Source organism: Chaetodon trifascialis, chromosome 15, assembly GCF_039877785.1.
Source record: "Chaetodon trifascialis isolate fChaTrf1 chromosome 15, fChaTrf1.hap1, whole genome shotgun sequence".
NCBI lineage: Eukaryota > Metazoa > Chordata > Actinopteri > Chaetodontiformes > Chaetodontidae > Chaetodon > Chaetodon trifascialis.
Window position 1 is genome coordinate 5,501,401 of NC_092070.1, and position 21,132 is coordinate 5,522,532.

General features: G+C 41.9%; 1 protein-coding gene across 1 annotated transcript; it reads left to right on the forward strand.

Annotated features, from left to right (window-relative positions):
• The first annotated feature begins 2,142 nt into the window (after positions 1-2,142).
• On the forward strand, positions 2,143-13,700 carry LOC139343277 (NACHT, LRR and PYD domains-containing protein 3-like). The gene is made up of 10 exons (XM_070980802.1): positions 2,143-2,410; positions 4,131-5,862; positions 5,953-6,123; positions 7,547-7,720; positions 7,885-8,058; positions 8,631-8,804; positions 8,894-9,067; positions 10,657-10,830; positions 11,533-11,579; positions 12,502-13,700. The coding sequence occupies exons 1-5, from the start codon at positions 2,143-2,145 to the stop codon at positions 8,048-8,050; spliced, it is 2,511 nt and encodes an 836-aa protein (XP_070836903.1). The 3' UTR covers positions 8,051-8,058; positions 8,631-8,804; positions 8,894-9,067; positions 10,657-10,830; positions 11,533-11,579; positions 12,502-13,700.
• The last annotated feature ends 7,432 nt before the right edge of the window (positions 13,701-21,132 follow it).

Consider the following 21,132-nt stretch of genomic DNA (forward strand, 5'->3'; position numbering starts at 1 on the left):
CCTGGGATGCGCCCTTGACCCAGTGGAGGTGGTCGGAGGAAGGAGAACGATGGCTCAGCTATCATCCCTGATGGAGAACATGTCCAACCCCATGCAGGACACTCTGCACTGGGCAGCTCCTTCAGTGATAAGCTGCTTCACCCGTGGTGTGTGAAGGAGAGATACTGCAGCAACTTCTTTCCTGCCGCTGTCACACCTTACAATCAACATTTTTCCCAGTAGACCACACACACCCAAACTGACATTCACTCATGTACAACATCAACACATACTAAACTGTGCAATATCAATACTCCCTATGTGACATAATGTTACCATTGGTGCGTTTGACTTATATTTTAGTTATTATATTGTTCATTTTTGTATTATCCTACTTTCCTACTGAAGCTTCTGAAGATTACATTATCCCCTTTGTTATATATAAATTTCAGATTTCCCCACTGTGTTGTTAATAAAGGATTATCTTATCTTATTTTCACACATTATATCTGTACAGAATTCTAAATGAAAACTTCCTGTCCCAGTATATTCAGTTCTCTTACCTGCTGCCATTGTCAGGCTCACAGCAATCAGTGCAGTATTTAAGCTGCTCCGCCACACTCGCTCTTTGCCAGACTGTCGTTGTTCTCATGCAAGAACCTGCCTGTTTCTGACCATACCTGTTATCTCAGCACTTTCAGCACTTCCTGAGTCTTTGCCTGCCTGTGACTGCTTGGTGTTTCATTCACTGTGCATAGTCCGTACCAGAGACACCGTATTGTTGCTGCCTATCTGGACCATCCAAGTCTGAGATTAAAAGTGATATAAACTATATCTGAATTGTGGTGGTTCTGCGCTTGGGTCTTAAACCCCTCTTGTTACAACCTCTTGTTGTCAAATCTTGTTGTGCTCCAGGATCAAACAAATTAGATATTGGAGTAATTTTTTTAGTTTATATTTCAGATAATCTGCCTGACATGTACCACATAACACATTTACTTGAGGAATGACTTGATAGCTCTGTGTATGAACACTCTAATGAGTTTTGATTCTTTGAGGTACTGCAACTCGAGTCAAGGGTGTGACCTAATATTTGTTCACGTAACTGCAGGAGGAATGTTTTCTTTGTTAGGTGAAAGTCTCTATGGTGAGAAAAATGTCTTGCTTTTCTCTCCTTGGGCCCCTTCAGCTGCTAACGTTTATTGCATCAGCAGATGTTTGCCTGTGAATCTATGCATTAATGATTAGTCTTTCTTGATACATTTTGTAAATTGCATTGCAAACTTGCAACAAAGTCCTTGAGGCGGTCACAGTGATGAATATGTGTATAGATAAATGTTTCTCTCTCTCTTTTTTTACTCTACTTTCAGTCTGTGTGGTAACAGGTTATTTTCAGGATGAAAAGGTATGTACACATCATATCATACTGTAAGTGTATTTATTTCTTTAAACATTTTTTATATATATTTTTTAGTTCACTTTAGATAATCTGATTGCAGTTCAACATATAGACATACACTCTTTTATTTTGTAAGATGGGAATGTTATTGTTTGCTATGTACTATTAGACAGTGATTTGCATTTAAATACTTACTGTAAGTTATTTTATGTTAGCTGTTTTGAAGCTTTTGATTTTTGATCTGCTTCGACTGCTGTCATTCCAAGCTGACTACAGCTGCCATCTGCCACAAAGGAGCAAGCAACAAGCTTTTCAGAGTCACTGCCCAGAGCCACATGAGGTCAGTATTCAAGCCTCAAAAGATATATTTTCTGTGGACTGTTTAATTAGATATCTTTAGGCAGGCTTCAAAAATTTGTCAAAAATGGACGAGGGCAATAATTTCTACTTCATCTATTTTTACACATTAAATTCCAGTTTATTCATTATGAGGAGTTTGACTCAGTATGTGAATATATTCTTCTGTGGTCCAATGACAATTTTGGGTTGCATTAGGGGAAACATAGGCTCCAGTGTCCCCTTTTGACCATGACTGTATAAATTGTGTCCATCATCTTTATGCAATACTGAACTGCTGGAAAACATTCCACTTTCAAAATTACAGTAATGTGGCATATTTTGGTGTATTTACTGATGTTTTGAGTAACTGCACCCATATTGCAAACTGTTAACAATTTTTACTGGTATTTCAGCAAGAACACACCATGGCAACAGAGCTGCTGGCAACATTGGAGGATTTGGCAGATGCAGAGTTTAAAAAGTTCAAATGGTTCCTGCAGCAGGCTGAGGTCTTGGAAGGCTTTCCAGCAATCCCAAAGAGCCAGTTAGAGAATGCAGACAGGCTGGACACTGTGGATGAAATCACAGAGACCTACAACAAAAATGCAGTGGAAGTGGCCATTAAAGTTTTGAAGATGATCAAAAAGAATGATCTGGTGGAGCGGTTATCAAACATCAACTTAACATCCAAAGGTAAGTACGGGGAAAGTAGAGTACATATGGATAACAGACAATATACGTACGTAATACAGCACTATGGATGTAATAAGATAAGCCTTGAAAAATGATATTGCTAATGGGAAAAATAGAAAATTGAGGATTGAGAATTGCACATGGTTTACGTAGTGTTTTCCATTATTTCTACTATACATTACTGCATCATTTTGAGACAGGATGTGCCTTATTTTTGCAATGTTAGGTAGGTGAAAAAAAGGCGGTCCTTGAAATTTGTTTTACATGGGAGTTAAAGGACATATCCTGATCAAAGATAAGATAAGATTCTTTATAGTGGTGCTGGAGGCCATCGCAATGCCATCCACAATTGCTACTGTATGTCATCAGATGACTGAATGAATTTCTAAGGTGTTTAGGGCCTAGTACAATAACTTGTTTGTCAGAATTTAGCAAGACACAACTGCAGGTCATCCAGGTCTTTATTTCCTTCAGACACACTTGGAGTAGTACTTAATTGATTGGTTTCTTCTGGCTTCATTGATAAATATAGCTGGGTATCATCTGCATAGCAATGAAAATTTATGGAGTGTTTCCTGATAATGCTCCTTAAAGGAAACATATATAGGGTGAATAGAATTGGGTACTTTGAGACTGGCTTTAGTGTGCACAGAGGAGTCATCATTAACATGTAAAAATTGAGATTGATCTGAAAAGTAGGATTTAAACCAGTTTAGTGCAGTTCCAATAATGTCAATGAAGTGTTCCAGTCTCTGCAAAAGGATACCATGGTCAATGGTGTCGAATACAGCACTAAAATCTAACAAGACTAGTACAGAGACAAGTCCTTTGTCTGATGCAATTAGAGGGTCATTTATAATGTTAACCAGTGCTGTCTCTCGCTATGATGCACTCTAAATCCTGACTGGAAATCCTCAAATAAACTATCGTCACACAGCTGATTGGCAACTGCTTTCTCAAGAATTTTTGAGCCTGTTGATAAAGAAAGGTTGATCATATCTAAGAAGACGAAGAGCTAATTTAGCGTAAAACTTCCTTAAGCAGTTTAGTTGGGATGGGATGGGATCAACAGGTTGATGATTTTGATGACAAAACTTTTGAAATTAGTTGGTGAAGGTTGGGGGAGAGAAAGGAGAAAAAATGTCTAAAAACCACAGGTTTAATAATTATTTCTATTGTTTCGGTGTTTGAAAATGAAGCAGTGCCTATTGAGGGCAGGGGGTGATGAATTCTGTCTTTAATACTAAGAATTCTATCATTAACTAAGCTCATGGTTTTCTTTTGCTTGGTGCATTTCAAAACACATGGCATGAATATTTTAAATTTACCAGGTGATCAAAAGTACAACTCCAAATAAATACATATGCTGGATGTGTAAATAAGAAACTGATATCACATGATATCACCATGTCAATGAAAAAGTGAATACATGTCAGTGTTGTATGTGCAGCTTTTTTCTGCTGCCCAGAGTGGCCAAAAAATCTGTTAAAATACCGGTTTAAGGGATTGAATTGGTTCCATGAAAATCTGTTTTCAGAGATAACAGTTGAGACTTACATGTTGTCAGGCTGCTGTTCCACCCAACAGTAAAAGGGGTGAATAGGTAATGTGGAGATAGAAGATGAGAGATGTGTTTGTGTCCATTTACCTGCCAATATTTGCAATACTCCACTTATAGCAGCATATTGTAGTTAATGTCACCTGCTGTTTATTCTTTCAGAGGCTCTCACTGTTTGCCAGCGTAAACTCAAATCCAACCTGAAGAAGAAGTTTCAGCATTTGTTTGCACAAGCCACAAAATCTGGAAAGCAGATGTTGATAAATGAGATCTACACTGAGCTCCATATCACAGAGGAACATTTGGAACATACTGTCAATATAGGAGACTTCTTTGAACCCATACCTGGTCAAGATAGATCAGTTAGGACATTAATGACGAGAGGAGTGGCTGGTATTGGGAAAACAGTCATGACACAGAAGTTTGTCCTTGACTGGGCTGAAGATAAAGTCAACACCAATATACACTTCATATTTCCATTCACTTTCCGAGAGTTGAATTTGCTTAAGGAGAAAAAATACAGCTGGTTGGAACTTATTCATCACTTCTTCCCTGAAACCAAAGAAGTAGGAATATGTGGGTTTGATAAACTTCAGATTGTGTTTATCCTTGATGGTCTGGATGAGTGTCAGCTTTCTTTGGACTTTCACAACAATGAGATCCTGACTGATGTTATTGACTCAGCTTCAGTGGACGTGCTGCTGACAAACCTCATCATGGGCAAAGTGTTCCCTTCTGCCTGCCTCTGGATAACCACAGCACCTGGAGCAGTTGGCCACATTCCTTCTGGGTGCATTGACAAGATGACAGAGATGAGAGGGTTCACTGATCCAAAAAAGGAGGAATATTTCAGGAGGAGATTCAGAAATAAGGAATTGGCCAACAAGATCATCACCCACATCAAGGCATTACAAAACCTCCACATCATGTGCCACATCCCAGTCATATGTTGGATCACTGCAACGGTTGCGGAGGATGTATTGAAAACCAATGACAGAGGAGAACTGCCTAAGACCCTGACTCAGATGTATATCCATTTTCTATTAGCTCAGTCCAAACTGGCAAATGTCAAATATTATGGAAAAGCTGAGACAGATCCACTCTGGAACAATGAGACCTGCAAGATGATTCTGTCTCTGGGAAAACTGGCCTTTGAGCAACTGCAGAAAGGCAACCTGATTTTCTATGAAGTAGATCTTGTAGAGTGTGGCATTGATATTAGAGCAACTTTAGTGTACTCAGGCCTGTTCACACAGATCTCTACAGAGGAGCGTGGGCTGAACCAGCAGAGACGTTTCTGCTTCGTTCATTTGAGCTTTCAGGACTTTCTGGCTGCTGTTTATGTCATTGTGTCATTCATCAACTCTGGTGTCAACCTCTTGTCTGAAGAGCAATCAACCTGCCAGTCTGTATTCATTACTGAGCAATCTGCAGCAGAATACCTCTTCCAGATTGCAGTCAACAAAACTTTGCAGAATCCAAATGGACGGCTGGGCTTGTTCCTTCGCTTCCTCATTGGCCTCTCACTGCAGAACAATCAAGCACTTCTTCGAGACCTGTTGAAACAATCAGGAACCAGCTCATTGAGCAATCAGGACACAGTAAAGTACATCAAAAATAAGATCAAGGAGAATCTTTCTCCAGAGCAATGCATCAACCTGTTTCACTGTCTGAATGAGCTGAATGATCATTCTCTAGTGGAGGAGATCCAGCAATACCTCAGTTCAGGTAGTTCTTCCACAAAACAACTGTCTCCTGCTCAGTGGTCAACTTTTGTCTTCATCTTATTGTCATCAGAAAGTGAGTTGCATGTGTTTGACCTGAAGAAATACTGTGCTTCTGAGGAATGTCTCCAGAGGTTGCTGCCAGTGGTTCAAGCTTCCAGTCAAGCTCTGTGGGTGTACAACTTACTTTACATATTAATTCTGTAAATGTTATATTTTTAAGTTCTTGCTCATTCTTTCTCTGGCTATGACATCTTCAGGCTGAGTGGCTGCAAGCTCCCAGGGAGAAGCTGTAAAGCTCTGGCCTCAGTTCTCAGCTCCATGTCTAATATGAGAGAACTGGACCTGAGTTACAACAATGAGATGAGTCATGGTGTCGAGGCGCTCACAAGTGGCTTGAAGAATCCACAGTGCAGACTAGAGACTCTCAGGTTTGTTTGTTATTAAAGGATGTTTTTTTTTTTTACATCATCTTTTTTATAACTATGATCATTGTCTCTACTGAAGTCTTACTTTTGCCTGCCACAGTGTGGTTCTACGGATACATAGAAAGGTCAGTTGGTCGGCCCATCACTTTGGTCCTGATATAAATCTTAAACTATATCAGATAGATTGTCATATCATTTGGCATAGGTATTTGACAGATGAATCCTACTGACTTTAATGAATGCCCTGACATTTCATCTAGCTCCAGCTATGGGATGGATTGCCATGAAATTTAGTACAGACTTGATGTTACCTAGAGGATCAATTCTAATCATGGTTGTTCTCCTGATTTCATCGAACACCATCTTTGGTTCAAAATTTCAATTTGTCCAAAACTTTGGACACGTGGACATGCACCTACACATTTTCACATCTTGAGACTATCCTGTACACCCACTGTTTCTGATCTGCTGGTCAATGAGCAGCTCCTCTGAAGCAGTTGAGGGTCATGTGCATTGCTTAAAGGAAAATTCATTTGTATCTTAAACTGGAGTATTTCCCATAAATGTATCCAGTTGATTTTACGAAGGTGAAACACAGTCTTCAGGACACCAACAGATGACCAACAGAGTCACAGTGGATACATTTTGGAAAATGTGGCAGGTTGAAATATACTGGAATTTTGCTTAAAGGCCCCCCAAATACTCTTCTCTGTTTCCTAATCTAGAAAAGCATAAGTGACCTTAGATCACTACTGAACCACAATGATGCAGGTGGGCTAAATATTTAGTTTTTCTTTGTGCAGTTTTAAGAATAGCTTTGCTGACCCGTCAGTCAATTCCAGCCTCTATAGGCATTACTGTCCACAGCATTTTGTTCTCCTTTTTGTTTTTTTTGTGGCAAATGTCTTTTTTAGAAGAGGACTGTTTCACACATACAGTCGTCCTCTCAGCCACTCAGTCAGTCAAGCTTTTGTGGCAGGTGATTCCAAACCTTTGAACATTTGTGCACATTTTCATTACATTTTTCTCAAGTCCACTAATCTCAACATTCTAGAACACAATTAACGACCAACAGAGTCACAGTGGATACATTTTGGGAAATATGGCAGGTTGAAATATACTGGAATTTTGCTTAAAGGCCACCTCAGTGATGGCAAGGACAGACAGGCAAATGTTGCTCCCACTGCCCACTTCTCACAATATGCTAATCTTCAACTTTATAATAATACAGATTTAAGGAGGTTTGATAAGAGATGAACAGGGCATAATGAAAAGAACGGACTACTAACAGAACGGAACTACTGTGACTATGAAGAAATCAGCATTCTGTCAGACCGTACAGTTAAAACTTTTTTATTTTATTTAATTTTTAATTTTTAATTTTTTTAATTTTATTTGACAACTGTCATCATTGATTCTTCTTCAGGCTGAGTGGCTGCAAATTGACACCCACTGACTCTGGAGTTCTGTCCTCAGCTCTCAGTTGCCCGTCCTCCAGTCTTAGAGAGCTGGACCTTTCTGGCAATGACCTGCAGGACTCAGGAGTAAAACTGCTCTCTGTGGGATTGGGGAGTCCACACTGTAGACTTGAAACCCTCAGGTCAGATGGCTTTGTGACTAACCACACCCAAATCTGTGACACTGCCTAGCGCTATCTGAAAATCTTGTTTATGGTGATGTGGACACCTAAATTCTGTCTTATCAAATAAAAAAATCCACCATTTTTAATGTTAATGTTTATATTTATCACTTATTCTTTTTTAGGTTGATTGGGTGTGCACTGACATGGAAAAGCTGCGATGCTGTGGGTTTTTTCCTCAACTCCCAGTCCTCTAGTCTGAAACATCTGGACCTGAGTATGAACAACCTACAGGACTCAGGAGTGCTGGTGTTCAGTGCTGGACTTGAAAGTCCACACTGTAAACTGTAAACTCTCAGGTCAGCGGTTTCTGTATTGTTTACTTAGGTTGACATAACAGCTTCTGGCTGAAGATTAAAAGTCTTACTTGCAGGCACCAGTAAGTTTGCCTATTAAACCTGGACATACGCATAAACATCTCTGCAAACCTGCACAGAGAAGGGTGCTATGGGTAGTAGAAAAAGTTGCAGAGATTCACTGCCTCCTTGTGAACAAATACGTTATATCCCCTATCCATACAATTATAAGAGAAACACATGGAAGGGCCTCTGAGCATCACCGCTCCGTGTTTGCTAGCTTGCTTGCAGTCTGGAGAAGCAGAATTCCATCTTACAAATGCATTCACCTCAACACAAAGCCTGGAGTGTGCCACTGAAATAATTAACATTCAGATTGTTAAATCAGAGTCATATCAAAACAAGAAACATATTTCTTATTTTGATTTAGATTAATTAATTAAAACTGAATGATGAATAATATATTTTCGACAATTACATTTATAATTCTAGTAATCTAATCTGTTGTAAATTTCTAGCCCAAGATCAAATCAAGAGGATTTTTTCATGCTTTTTCACAATCCGTTCTTCCTCAGGCTAAGTTCTTGTGACCTGTCAGGAAAAAGCTGTGAAAATCTAGCATCAGCTCTCACCGTCCAGACCTCCAGTTTGAGAGTGCTGGACTTGAGTAACAACAACCTGGAGGATTCAGGAGTAAAGCTCCTTTCTGTTGGACTGAAGAGTCCACACTGCACACTGGAAACACTCAGGTCAGCAGAGTGAAATATCTTGTATCTTTATAGTCACCTTAACAGACTCACCCAGAATGTTTTTGCAATCATTATTAATTCTTATCCAGACTGAGTCACTGTAAGCTGTCTGAGAGAAGCTGTGAAGCTCTGGCATCAGCTCTCAGCTTGAAGACCTCTAGTTTGAAAGAGCTGGACCTGAGTAGCAACGACCTACAGGATTCAGGAGTGAAGCTTCTTTCTACTGGACTTGAGACACCTCAATGTAAACTGGAAACTTTCAGGTTAGAACAGAGTCCCACCCTCATATATACAACCATTCAAAAGTTTGGAATCACTTGTTATATTGATGTTTTTCTTCTTTCCCTCAATAATAATAATAATTTTTAATGATATACAGTATAATTCAGATAATAAACATGCAGTATAAGGCAGTGGACAGCTGGTCATTACACCTATATGAGCTTGTTGGATCTCCCAACAAGAATGTATCTGGGAATTTCTCCTGAAGGTGTTCAGTGGTTGAGGTCAGAGCTCTGTGAAGGTCAATTGAGTTCCTCCACACTAAACACGTCCAACCATGTTTGGAAAAGTTTCACGTCTAGACATGGACCTTGCTTGGCACACAGGGGCACAGTCATGCTGGAATAGCAAAGGGTCTTTCCCAAACTGTTGCCACAAAGTTGCAGTATCCTGCAGCATTAGTAAGTAGTATTCTCATGGCATCTGCCAAACCCAGATTCATCCAGAGTTTGTGTGCTGATGTTGCCCTCAGAGGAAAACTGGAGCTCTGAAGTAACTGACGTAATCAATATTTTTTTGTGATTTCTATGCACTTCAGCCCTCATTGGCCCCACTCTGTACATTGGCTTGGTATTCCATTTAATGGCTGTGCTGTTGTTGCTCTGAGGTGATACAAACTCAAAATAATAGCACTTACAGTTGACCCGGAAGACAAATGGACTTGAGGCAAAGGTGGTGTCCTGATAAAGTACCACATTTACCCCATTTGCCCCATTGTGAATTATAAATGTTCGTCTATGGAGGTGTTGGATTTTATGCACCGAGCACTCAGCAGTGAGAGTGGCTGAGCCACCTGAACTCAATAGTTAGCACTAGTGTTCACTTACTTTTGGTCATATACTGTCTCATTTAAATTAGAAGGAGTAACACATAGTTTTTGTCACAGGAGAAGAATAATTAAATGAAAACCTCCACAGTGTTCCCACAGTGTTGCATGTGAGGGGAGAACACTCTTTTTAATCTGTTTTTTCTTGTCCAGAAAAGCATGCGACCTTAGATCACTACTGAACTACAATGATGCCAGTGGGCTAAATATTTAGTTTTTCTTTGTGCCCTCTGCAGTTTAGTCAGTGGTCAGACTGAATAGGTTTAAACTGTGATTTGTCAGTCCATATCATGTTCAGTTTATATTCTGTGATCCAGTTCCAACAGTGCTAACCCCTAGACCAACCTTCGGTTTATTTTGTCTATTCTACAGTTTTAAGAATAGCTTTGCTGACTCGTCAGTCAATTCCAGCTTCTATAGGCATTACTTATCCACTTGACATTGAAACAGGAACCTGTTGCTATTTAAATCTGCACAGAACCATTGCACAGTATTTTGTTCTCCTTTTTTTTTTTTTTTGTGGCAAATGTCTATTTTAGAAGAGGACTGTTTCAAACATACAGTCATCCTTTCAGCTATTTGACTGTCCTGAAACAAGCTTTTGTGGCAGGTGATTCCAAACCTTTGAACATTTGTGCACATTTTCATTACATTTTTCTCAAGTCCACTAATCTCATCATTTTAGAATACAATTAACTTCATAGTCAAAATGAAAAATAATTGACTATGCATCAATGTCAATAGGCTGTCAGGCTGTCTGGTCTCAGAGGAAGGCTGTTCTTCTCTGGCCTCAGCTCTGAGCTTGAACCCCTCCCACCTGAGAGAGTTGGATTTAAGCTACAATCATCCAGGAGACTCAGGAGTGACACTGCTCTCTGCTGGACTGGAAGATCCACAGTGGAGACTGGACACTCTAAAGTATGGCTCATAAAATACTGAGAACTTGACAGGACCAGAGGAATATTGAAAGACAACTTTATTGATTACAACTTGGGTCTTGAACTTAAAAATAATAATTAATAATGCTAAAAATAATTAATAATAATTAAACTGACACTGCAATCTTCATTCTTAATCACTCAACCTATGTTTTTCATCAGACAATGACATAATTAAATCTTAAAAAGTTTGTGTTCAATATAATCTTATGACTAAAAACAGAAATGTCAACAGTTTAGTGATGGGTTTTGTTTTTTTGTTTTTTTTTGACTAAGAGAAGAGATTAAAATGCCCAGACTTTTAGTCAACTAAAACTTCATTTAAAAAAAAAAACAAACAAACATAAATAAAGATCATTTGACACTAAGGACTAAGACTATGATTAAATTAAAAAACTCACTGAGAAAATTAACTTTGAAAAAGTTTGGAAACCACTGGACAAACCTTTGGGGTGAAAACAGGCCAGTGATACTCAAGCTGTGACTTCGGTGACTACAATGTCATAATGACTGATACTAAAACTACAAAAGTGAGGCCCAAGTTGTAAGGCTAAATTTTAGCATAGATTTTAAGTGAAGAGCAAAGTTTTGTGAAATGTTGTTGTGTTTTCTGTAATGCTGTATTTTGTGAAATGTTCAGGGCCACCATAGTTTACTTTGCTTACCATGTTTATTTTTTCAGACTGGACCACGGAGGAGTGCACAGATTAAAATCTGGTCTGAGGAAGTGTGAGTATTCCATTACTGAGAGCAAAGCAGCTTCCGTGTTGTATGGGCTCATCCCTCATCCTATAGTTTACAAATATTTTATATATTGCATATGAATATACAGTATCATCACCCTGCAGCAAGCCACAGAGATTCAGACAGAAGCTAAACATGCACTGAGAGCAGAGCGCAGACAGACTTTCAAAGGGCCAGGTTTACCAAGAACATGATGTCAGCCTTCAGAGGCAGAGAATATCCCCCCAAAACTGACAGAAATGAAGCCAGTGGAAAGCATTAGTAACCACCATTAACATGTCTCCTCCAAATATTTTGCAAAATCCTCCCTTAAATGCATATACAAACACTCAAACACAAATGATTCAATAGCCGTGTTTCCATCTGTTGCCAAGCGAATTTTAAGTAAAATTTTGAAATGTCACAAAAAAGAAAACACTAAGAAAATGATTGATATTTCAAATGAGTATAAAAATACCTTGATAGAAACATGGCTACTGTCTGTAATGCCTGATGTGCCTACTAGATCATTACAACACTTAAAAAGTCAGGCTTTGTCTCCAGTTACCATTGCAGCTACACAGCCACAGATTGGCTGTGGCCAGCCCTCATACCAAGCAGGACCACATCAGCGTGGTTCTGCGTGCCTACTCCCTGCTATGTAGTAGCAGTGCAAACACATGCTGTCACAGCATGGCTTGATACAGCACAGCTAAGGCAGACTGACCGGGTCCCATGGAAAAAATATATTTGGGGTGGTCAGAGTCCTTTAAGTGACTGCGTAGTGCCTGATCATTTGTTATGAGCTTGTACTGTAGAGAATAAAAATACTGTAGGTCTATGAATTACAATAATTGCCCAAGTGTATCAACAGATACTGTCAATACTGTAGCAAGTGAGTTCTACCGCTTCATTGTCTTTCCATCAGATGCCTGTGAACTTACACTGGACCCAAACACAGCACACAGGAAGCTGATACTGTCTGAGAACAACAGACAGGTGACGTATGTGGAAGAGGAACATCCTTATCGGTATCATCCAGAGAGATTTGATGTCTTCAAACAGCTGCTGTGTAAAAATGGTTTGACTGGTCGCTGTTACTGGGAGATCAAGACTAAGGGAAAGTTTTATATTGCAGTGACGTACCAAGGAATCAGCAGGAGAGGAAGCAGTAATGACTGTAAATTTGGGGGGAATGACAAGTCTTGGGGTCTATACTGCGATAATATGGGTGACTGTCTTTGGCACAATGGCACAGAAACACAGATACATATCCCTAAAAAAGACACTAACAAAATCGCTGTGTATCTGGACTGGCCTGCAGGCACTCTGTCCTTCTACAGAGTCTCCTCTGACACACTGACACACATGTACACTGTCTACTCCAGATTCACTGAACCTCTCTACCCTGGCTTTGGCTTTGAGTTTAGGTTTGACAACGGGTTTCGAATGTCATGGTTTGGCTCCTCAGTCTCTCTGCCTTGGACAGATGAGGGAACAACATCTGTGCAGCACTGAATTCTGACACGATCACAAGTGCAATCTCCTGTAAATATCTCCTATGAACCATTGATAAATTCAGGGTGACTTTTAATGGTGTTATAATGATTAGAACTCTAACAGTAAAACTAAATGTGATTTTAGGCATGGTTAGTAGGGCTGTAAATACAAATGCAACAAAATAACACAGGATCATACTTGTTTTTGTAAGACTGCCATGATAACATAAAGCATGTAACCAAATTAGATATAATGTGTTATTTTCTAGATTGATACCTTAAAAACATTGTTTGTTGATGCTGTGTGTCTTCAGTGATGGTCTGGTACTGATTTAAAACTGTGTGGTGAAGCCAAAAACAATTTTCCAAGTTGTAGACATAAAGCTTTTAATTATACTGTTCAATGTAGTATTGCATGTGTACTGTTTGTAAAGACTGACTTCATTATACCCTCCTCGTGTTAAAGTCAGAGCTGTGAGTCCACCTATGAGTCCACAGAGCAAGGACACAAACAGGCCATCTTCCCCTCTTGTCTGCATCATGTGTCTCTAGGATATTTCTGTTGTCCTAAGCATAAAACTTATCTATGTGCAAAATAAATGAATAAATACAATCCTTATAACATCCAGACTTTCCACCAGTCCCCACTCACTTGTACCTCCTCCTCAGGTGGTCTGTGGAACTGTTAGTCTACTGTTAATAAATCTTATTTCATTCTTGTCTTTGCTGACCAGTCACATATTGACAGGCTAGTACTGACAAAAACCTGTAACCATCCAGAAAAGACTGCTAGTTCATCTGTGCTTCATGCTTTCTACCCACTGCTACTGCATCGGTGAGGAGGTTTATCATTTTCAACAAATGGAAATTCACTTCAACAATTCCAATACCACATGACCAGAGTGACAGCTCAAGTCAAAACCTTTTATTGTTATCTACATATCCGACAGCACACTTCTCCAACCCATCGAACTGGCCCACAGTTGGATCTCATTCTGATGTGGAACTGCACAACAGACAATCCTTAAGTCCCCATGTGCATGTACAGGTGCTGGTCATAAAATTAGAATACCATGGAAAAGTTGATTTTTTTCAGTAATTCCATTCAAAAAGTGAAACTTGTATAATGTATACATTAATTTCACACAGACCGACATATTTCAAGTATTTACTTCTTTTAATATTGATGATTATACCTGAAAACTAATGAAAACCCCCAACTGAGTATCCCAGAAAATTAGAATATTGTGGAAAAGGTCAATATTGAAGATATCTGGTGCCACACTCTAATCAGCTAATTAACTCCAAACACCTGCAAAGGCCTTTAAATGGTCTCTCAGTCTAGTTCTGTAAGCTACACAATCATGGGGAAGACTGCTGACCTGACAGTTGTCCAAAAGACGATCATTGACACCTTGCACAAGGAGGGCAAGTCCCAAAAGGTCATTGCTAAAGAGGCTGGGTGTTCACAGAGCTCTGTGTCCAAGCACATTAGTAGAAAGGCAAAGGGAAGGAAAAGATGTGGTAGAAAAAAGTGTACAAGCAATAGGGATAACCGCACCCTGGAGAGGATAGTGAGACAAAACCCATTCAAAACTGTGGGGGAGATTCACAAAGAGTGGACTGCAGCTGGAGTCAGTGCTTCAAGAACCACCACTCACAGACGTATGCAAGACATGGGTTTCAGCTGTCGCATTCCTTGTGTCAAGCCACTCTTGAACAAGAGACAGCGTCAGAAGCGTCTCACCTGGGCTAAAGACAAAAAGGACTGGACTGCTGCTGAGTGGTCCAAAGCCATGTTCTCGGATGAAAGTAAATTTTGCATGTCCTTTGGTAATCAAGGTCCCAGAGTCTGGAGGAAGAGAGGAGAGGCACAGAATCCACGTTGCCTGAGGTCGAGTGTCGAGTTTCCACAGTCAGTGATGGTTTGGGGTGCCATGTCATCTGCTGGTGTTGGTCCACTGTGTTTCCTTAGGTCCAAGGTCAATGCAGCTGTCTATCAGGAAGTTTTGGAGCACTTCATGCTTCCTGCTGCTGACCAACTTTGTGGAGATGCAGATTTCATTTTTCAACAGGACTTGGCACCTGCTCACAGTGCCAAAGCTACCAGTACCTGGTTTAAGGACCATGGTATCCCTGTTCTTGATTGGCCAGCAAACTCCCCTGACCTTAACCCCATAGAAAATCTGTGGGGTATTGTGAAGAGGAAGATGCGAGATGACAGACTCAACAACGCAGAAGAGCTGAAGGCCACCATCAAAGCAACCTGGGCTCTCATAACACCTGAGCAGTGCCACAACCTGATCGACTCCATGCCACGCCGCATTGCTGCAGTAATTCAGGCAAAAGGAGCCCCAACTAAGTATTGAGTGCTGTACATGCTCATACTTTTCATGTTTATACTTTTCAGTTGGACAACATTTTTAGAAATCCTTTTTTTGTATCAGTCTTAAGAGATATTCTAGTTTTCTGAGATACTGAAATTTGGAATTTCATTAGTTGTTAGTTTAAAATCATCAAAATTAAAGAACTAAACATTTGAAATATAATCATCAATATTAAAAGAAGTAAATACTTGAAATATGTCGGTCTGTGTGAAATTAATGTACACATTATACAAGTTTCGCTTTTTGAATGGAATTACTGAAATAAATCAACTTTTCCAAGATACTGTATTCTAATTTTATGACCAGCACCTGTATGTGACCCTTTCTTCATTCAATGTAGACTCAAGTCCAGAACATGATGCAGCTGAAGTTGCTGAGCACACCAGTAGCTTCCATCCATCCACATCATCATTTCCACTCTTCCACTACCAAGCACATTCTGCTTACGTAAATGATGGTAATAGCAGCAGGTAATACTGCATTTTACCACGATAGCTTTGCTACAGACACCAGGAAATTATTGTCCACTTTCAGAGGCCTCCTCTACCTTCTGCCTCCTTCACCAGCTATCACTCACAACTGACTGTCTGGTCTTGATATAGTGAGTAATGTTGAATAATATGATGGTGTCAGGGCCCCTGAATCTTGTGATGTGATGTCTTTCAGTGTTGCTAATTGTTTGGAGCAGGAGGCCATCAAAGAATTGGAGGCAGCTGGCAATTGGTTGCATAAATGCCCGTCCTGGTAGTCTGTGGCTCCCTCTTTAGTTAACCTGGCAGCATGTTTCCCTTCCAGTTTCATTTGTTAGAACCCTAACCCTACATTTGTTAAGCTAAATTAATCTTTTAAATAAAATCCCTTTCTTTTAGTTTAGTCCTCACATGTGCTTCCTTTATTTGCTATGGTCTCAGACCATAGACATGACTGAGCCATAACAATAACCAAGTTAATTATTAAACTTTTCTATTGCTGAAAGTTTATCTGCATTAGTAATATTTAAATACAACAATAAAACTTAATCAAATACTACAGTAAACTGATCATGTTTCGAAGCATATTACTTGAGAAAAATTGTTCATTCTAGTCACATTGTAGTCATCTTGAAATCGCATAATAATGCATAATGCACTAAATCAGACACTTTGTTGTTGTTGTTGCAACTGTCCTTCCAGTGTAAACTTCTGTGAATGATTGCTTGAACAAGACAATAATGGAGTAACATATTGTAGCAACAAGATGATCCTGGGGTAATGCCATGCTGATTAAATTTAATAACCTGGGACTATGTTTGCAATCATAATGAATGAAAATATAGGTAATAGGGTAATAAGGCAATAATGTGTACAGACTGGGGCAAAAACAAACAGACAAATGAACAACAATATATTTGATCTATTTATTCTTTGTTTTGTCATCCAAGAGCTTAATGATTAGTTATTTTATTTGTTTTATATAAATCTCCTGCAATACACGATGCATTTTTTTATTTTTTGTGGTATTGTGGTGGTGGTGGTGGTGGTTTTTTAATATAGATAGATACTTTATTCATCCCCAAGCGAAATTCACAAATTCCAGCATATTCCACAAATTTAAAGTAAAAGGCATGCAATAAATAATCCCAAAGCATAGCACGCAAAGAATTAAAAGTTAAAAATAAAAATGGCCAACAGAATTAGAAGTAAAAATGGTGTGGGAGGAATGACTTCCTCAGTCTGTCAGTGCAGCAGGACAGTGATAGCAGCCTGTCACTGAAGCTGCTCCTCTGCCTGGAGATGGTGCTGTGCAGCGAATGCAGTGGATTGTCCATGATTGACAGGAGCCTGCTCAGCGCTCGTCGCTCTGCCACAGATGTCAGGCTGTCCAGCTCTGTGCCCGCAACAGAGCCGGCCTTCCTCACCAGTTTGTCCAGACATGTAGCGTCCCTCTTTCTGATGCTGCCACCCCAGCACACTGCTGCGTAGAAGAGGGCACTTGCCACCACGGTCTGGTAGAACATCTGCAGCATCTTTTTGCAGATGTTGAAGGGCGCCAGCCTTCTGAGGAAGTACAGTCGGCTCTGTCCTCTCCTGCACAGAGCATCTGTGTTGGTAGTCCAGTCCATTTTGTCATCCAGCTGCAGTCCCAGGTATTTGGTAGGTCCGTACAAACTCCACACAGCCCCCTTTGTTGGTCACAGGCTCTGGATGAGGCCTGGGCCTCCTGAAGTACACCACCATCTCTCTGGTCTTGGTGGTGTTGGAGTCGCACCATGTGACAAAGTCCTGGATCAGTGTCCTGTACTCCTCCTCCTGTCCACTCCTGATACAGCCCACGATAGCAGTGTCATCTGCGAACTTCCGATGTGTACAGGGTGAACAGGACTGGAGAGAGCATGGCCCCCTGTGGTGCTCCTGTGCTGCAAACCACGGTGTCAGACCTGTAGTCCCCCAGTCTTACATACTGAGGTCTGCCTGTCAGACAGTCTGTAATCCAGACCACCAGGTGTGAGCCTACTCCCATCTCAGTCAGTTTATCTCTGAGGAGCAGAGGCTGGATGGTGTTGAAGGCACTGGAGAAGTCCAAAAATGTAATCCTCACCGCACCGCTGCCCTTGTCCAGGTGAGAGAGGGATCAGTGTAGCAAGTAGACAATGGATACTGTATATATATATATTATTGCTTGCTGTGCTGTACTTGCAAGTGTTTGTATTGCAAGTAAAAAAAATTGAAATGAATATCTAGATTGTTCATGTAATTATTTGTCCTCCAATCTTCACCAAATTTTTATGATATATTAATACAAGCTATAAAATGTGTTGTTTGACTTAATATCTAGCAGTTTTTATGTAATTGGTTGCCAAAATGTTGCAAAGCGCATTGTACTGATTTTGTAACCACGTGGCAGCTTACATTCAGCTTCTCAGATTCTCCTGACTGAATGTTGAGGCATCTCAGCCAGCTTCAAAAAGACACTGCAAGTAGTATGTCTATCCAAGACCAGGAGGCCAGTTCCAATTCCCTGGCCATGCATCATGAAGAAAACTCAACCCCATAATTACTGCGCACCACTGTTGCACAAGGGGCCCTTGTGATCTGCAAGGTCTCATATATTGAGGGATCAAGGTCAGCCAAGAGTGGCCAATCCCTCTCACTGTCTATACTTAGAGCAGATGGAGGCTGGCTGACAGATGCCAAACCCTTCTGTTCAGCTGGGACAGGAGTTCCGTTCTAAATGGAAGCTGCCAGGATCCCGTCCAAAAAGCTGAGGAGTGCGGAGACTGTGACACCTGCCCTGCTAGACAACCCCTCTAAAACAGGGTTAACATTGTGAAACAGTTGCCATTTAGCTTGGTTTAAGCACCAAAACTACCTGGTTTGATTTATTTGATTGATGGTTTCAATGAAAAGAAGAATGTTCACGTATGAGACACAACTTAAATAAGTTGCGTTATGTGACATAACATAATTTCATTATGTTACGTACTTTAGTTAGGATAAGCCAGCATTGGCTTCTGGTTGCAAATGGAACACGGACCTTGTCTCCTGGGTGAAATTCTGTATGTGATCATCCATCCACCCCAACCTCCATCGTACGTGACATATCCGCTCTTTATTCAATGCCACTTTGCTCCTAGTGTTTAATTCTGCAGGGGAATTTTTGGTGATCTGTGTGAACAGGAACATGTAAAGAGCTGAGGTTCAATAAGCTCAGGCCTTTAAACCCTCAATGGTTTTCTTCTCTCCTATGTCTTCTCAGCTTCTAGTCAAAACAGCTGGCCTAGTATAACAGGAAACTGGCAGTGTTTGTCTACAGTCACAAGACATGACGTGCCAGTGCAAGCAATACCTGATAATGTGAGTGGCCCAGGTGGATCATCCATCCATCCATCCATTGTCCTCCACTTATCCGGGGCCAGGTTGCGGGGGGAGCAGTCTGAGCAGGGACGCCCAGACTTCCCTCTCCCCGGACACTTCCTCCAGCTCTTCCGGGGGGATCCCGAGGCGTTCCCAGGCCAGCCGAGTGACATAGTCACCCCAGCGTGTCATGGGTCTTCCCCGGGGCCTCCTCCCGATGGGACATGCCTGGAACACCTCCCTAGGGAGGCGTCCAGGGGGCATCCGATAGAGATGCCCGAGCCACCTCAGCTGACTCCTCTCGATGCAGAGGAGCAGCGACTCTACTCTGTGCTCCTCCCGGGTGACAGAGCTCCTCACCCTATCTCTAAGGGAGCGCCCCGCCACCCTGCGGAGGAAACTAATTGCAGCCGCTTGTATCCAGGACCTCGTTCTTTCGGTCATGACCCAAAGTTCATGACCATAGGTGAGGGTAGGAACGTAGATTGACCGGTAAATCGAGAGCTTCGCCTTTCGGCTCAGCTCCTTCTTTACCACGACAGACCGATACAGCGACTGCATTACTGCAGCTGCTGCACCGATCCGCCTGTCAAACTCCTCCACTTGAGGCAGGAACTCTCCCCCAACCTGAAGGGAGCAAGCCACCTTTTTCCGGTCGAGAACCATGGCCTCGGACTTGGAGGTGCTGACTCTCATCCCAGCTGCTTCACACTCGGCTGCGAACCGCCCCAGCGCATGCTGAAGGTCCTGGCTCGAGGTAGCCAACAAGACAACATCATCCGCGAAAAGCAGAGGCGAAATCCGCTGGCCCCCGAACCGAACCCCCTCCGGCCCCTGGCTGCGCCTAGAAATCCTGCAATCCGGCAATGCGGACCAAGCTCCTGCTCCAGTTGTACAGGGACTGTACAGCCCTCAACAGAGGGCCTCCAACCCCATACTCCTAGAGCACCTCCCACAGAATGACGCGAGGGACACGGTCGAATGCCTTCTCCAAGTCCACGAAGCACATGTGGACTGGTTGGGCAAACTCCCATGAACCCTCAAGCACCCTGTGGAGGGTATAGAGCTGGTCCAGTGTTCCACGGCCAGGACGAAAACCGCATTGTTCCTCTTGAATCCGGGGTTCGACTAACGGCCGGATTCTCCTCTCCAGTACCCTGGAATAGACTTTACCAGGGAGGCTGAGGAGTGTGATCCCCCGATAGTTGGAACACACCCTCCGGTCCCCCTTTTTAAAAAGAGGGACCACCACCCCAGTCTGCCAGTCCAGAGGCACTGTCCCCGTCTGCCACGCGATGCTGCAAGACAGTCCTACAACATCCAGAGACTTGAGGTACTCAGGGCGGATCTCATCCACCCCTGGCGCTTTGCCACCGAGGAGCTTGCGAACTGCCTCAGTGACTTCAGCCCCGGTGATGAATGAATCGACCTCCAAGTCCCCAGTCTCTGCTTCCTCTACGGAAGACATGACAGAGGGATTGAGGAGATCCTCGAAGTATTCTTTCCACCGCCCGACTATATCCCCAGTCGAGGTCAACAGCTCCCCACCTCCACTGTAAACAGTGTTGACAGAAAGCTGCTTCCCCCTCCTGAGGCGCCGAACGGTTTGCCAGAATTTCCTCGAGGCCGACCGGTAGTCCTCCTCCATGGCCTCCCCGAACTCCTCCCAGACCCGAGTTTTTTCTTCTACAACCGCCCGAGCTGCCGCACGCTTGGCCTGCCGGTACCCATCAGCTGCCTCAGGAGTCCTATGAGCCAACCAGGCCCGATAGGACCTTGACGGCATCCCTTACTTCCGGTGTCCACCACCGGGTTCGGGGGTTGCCGCCACGACAGGCAC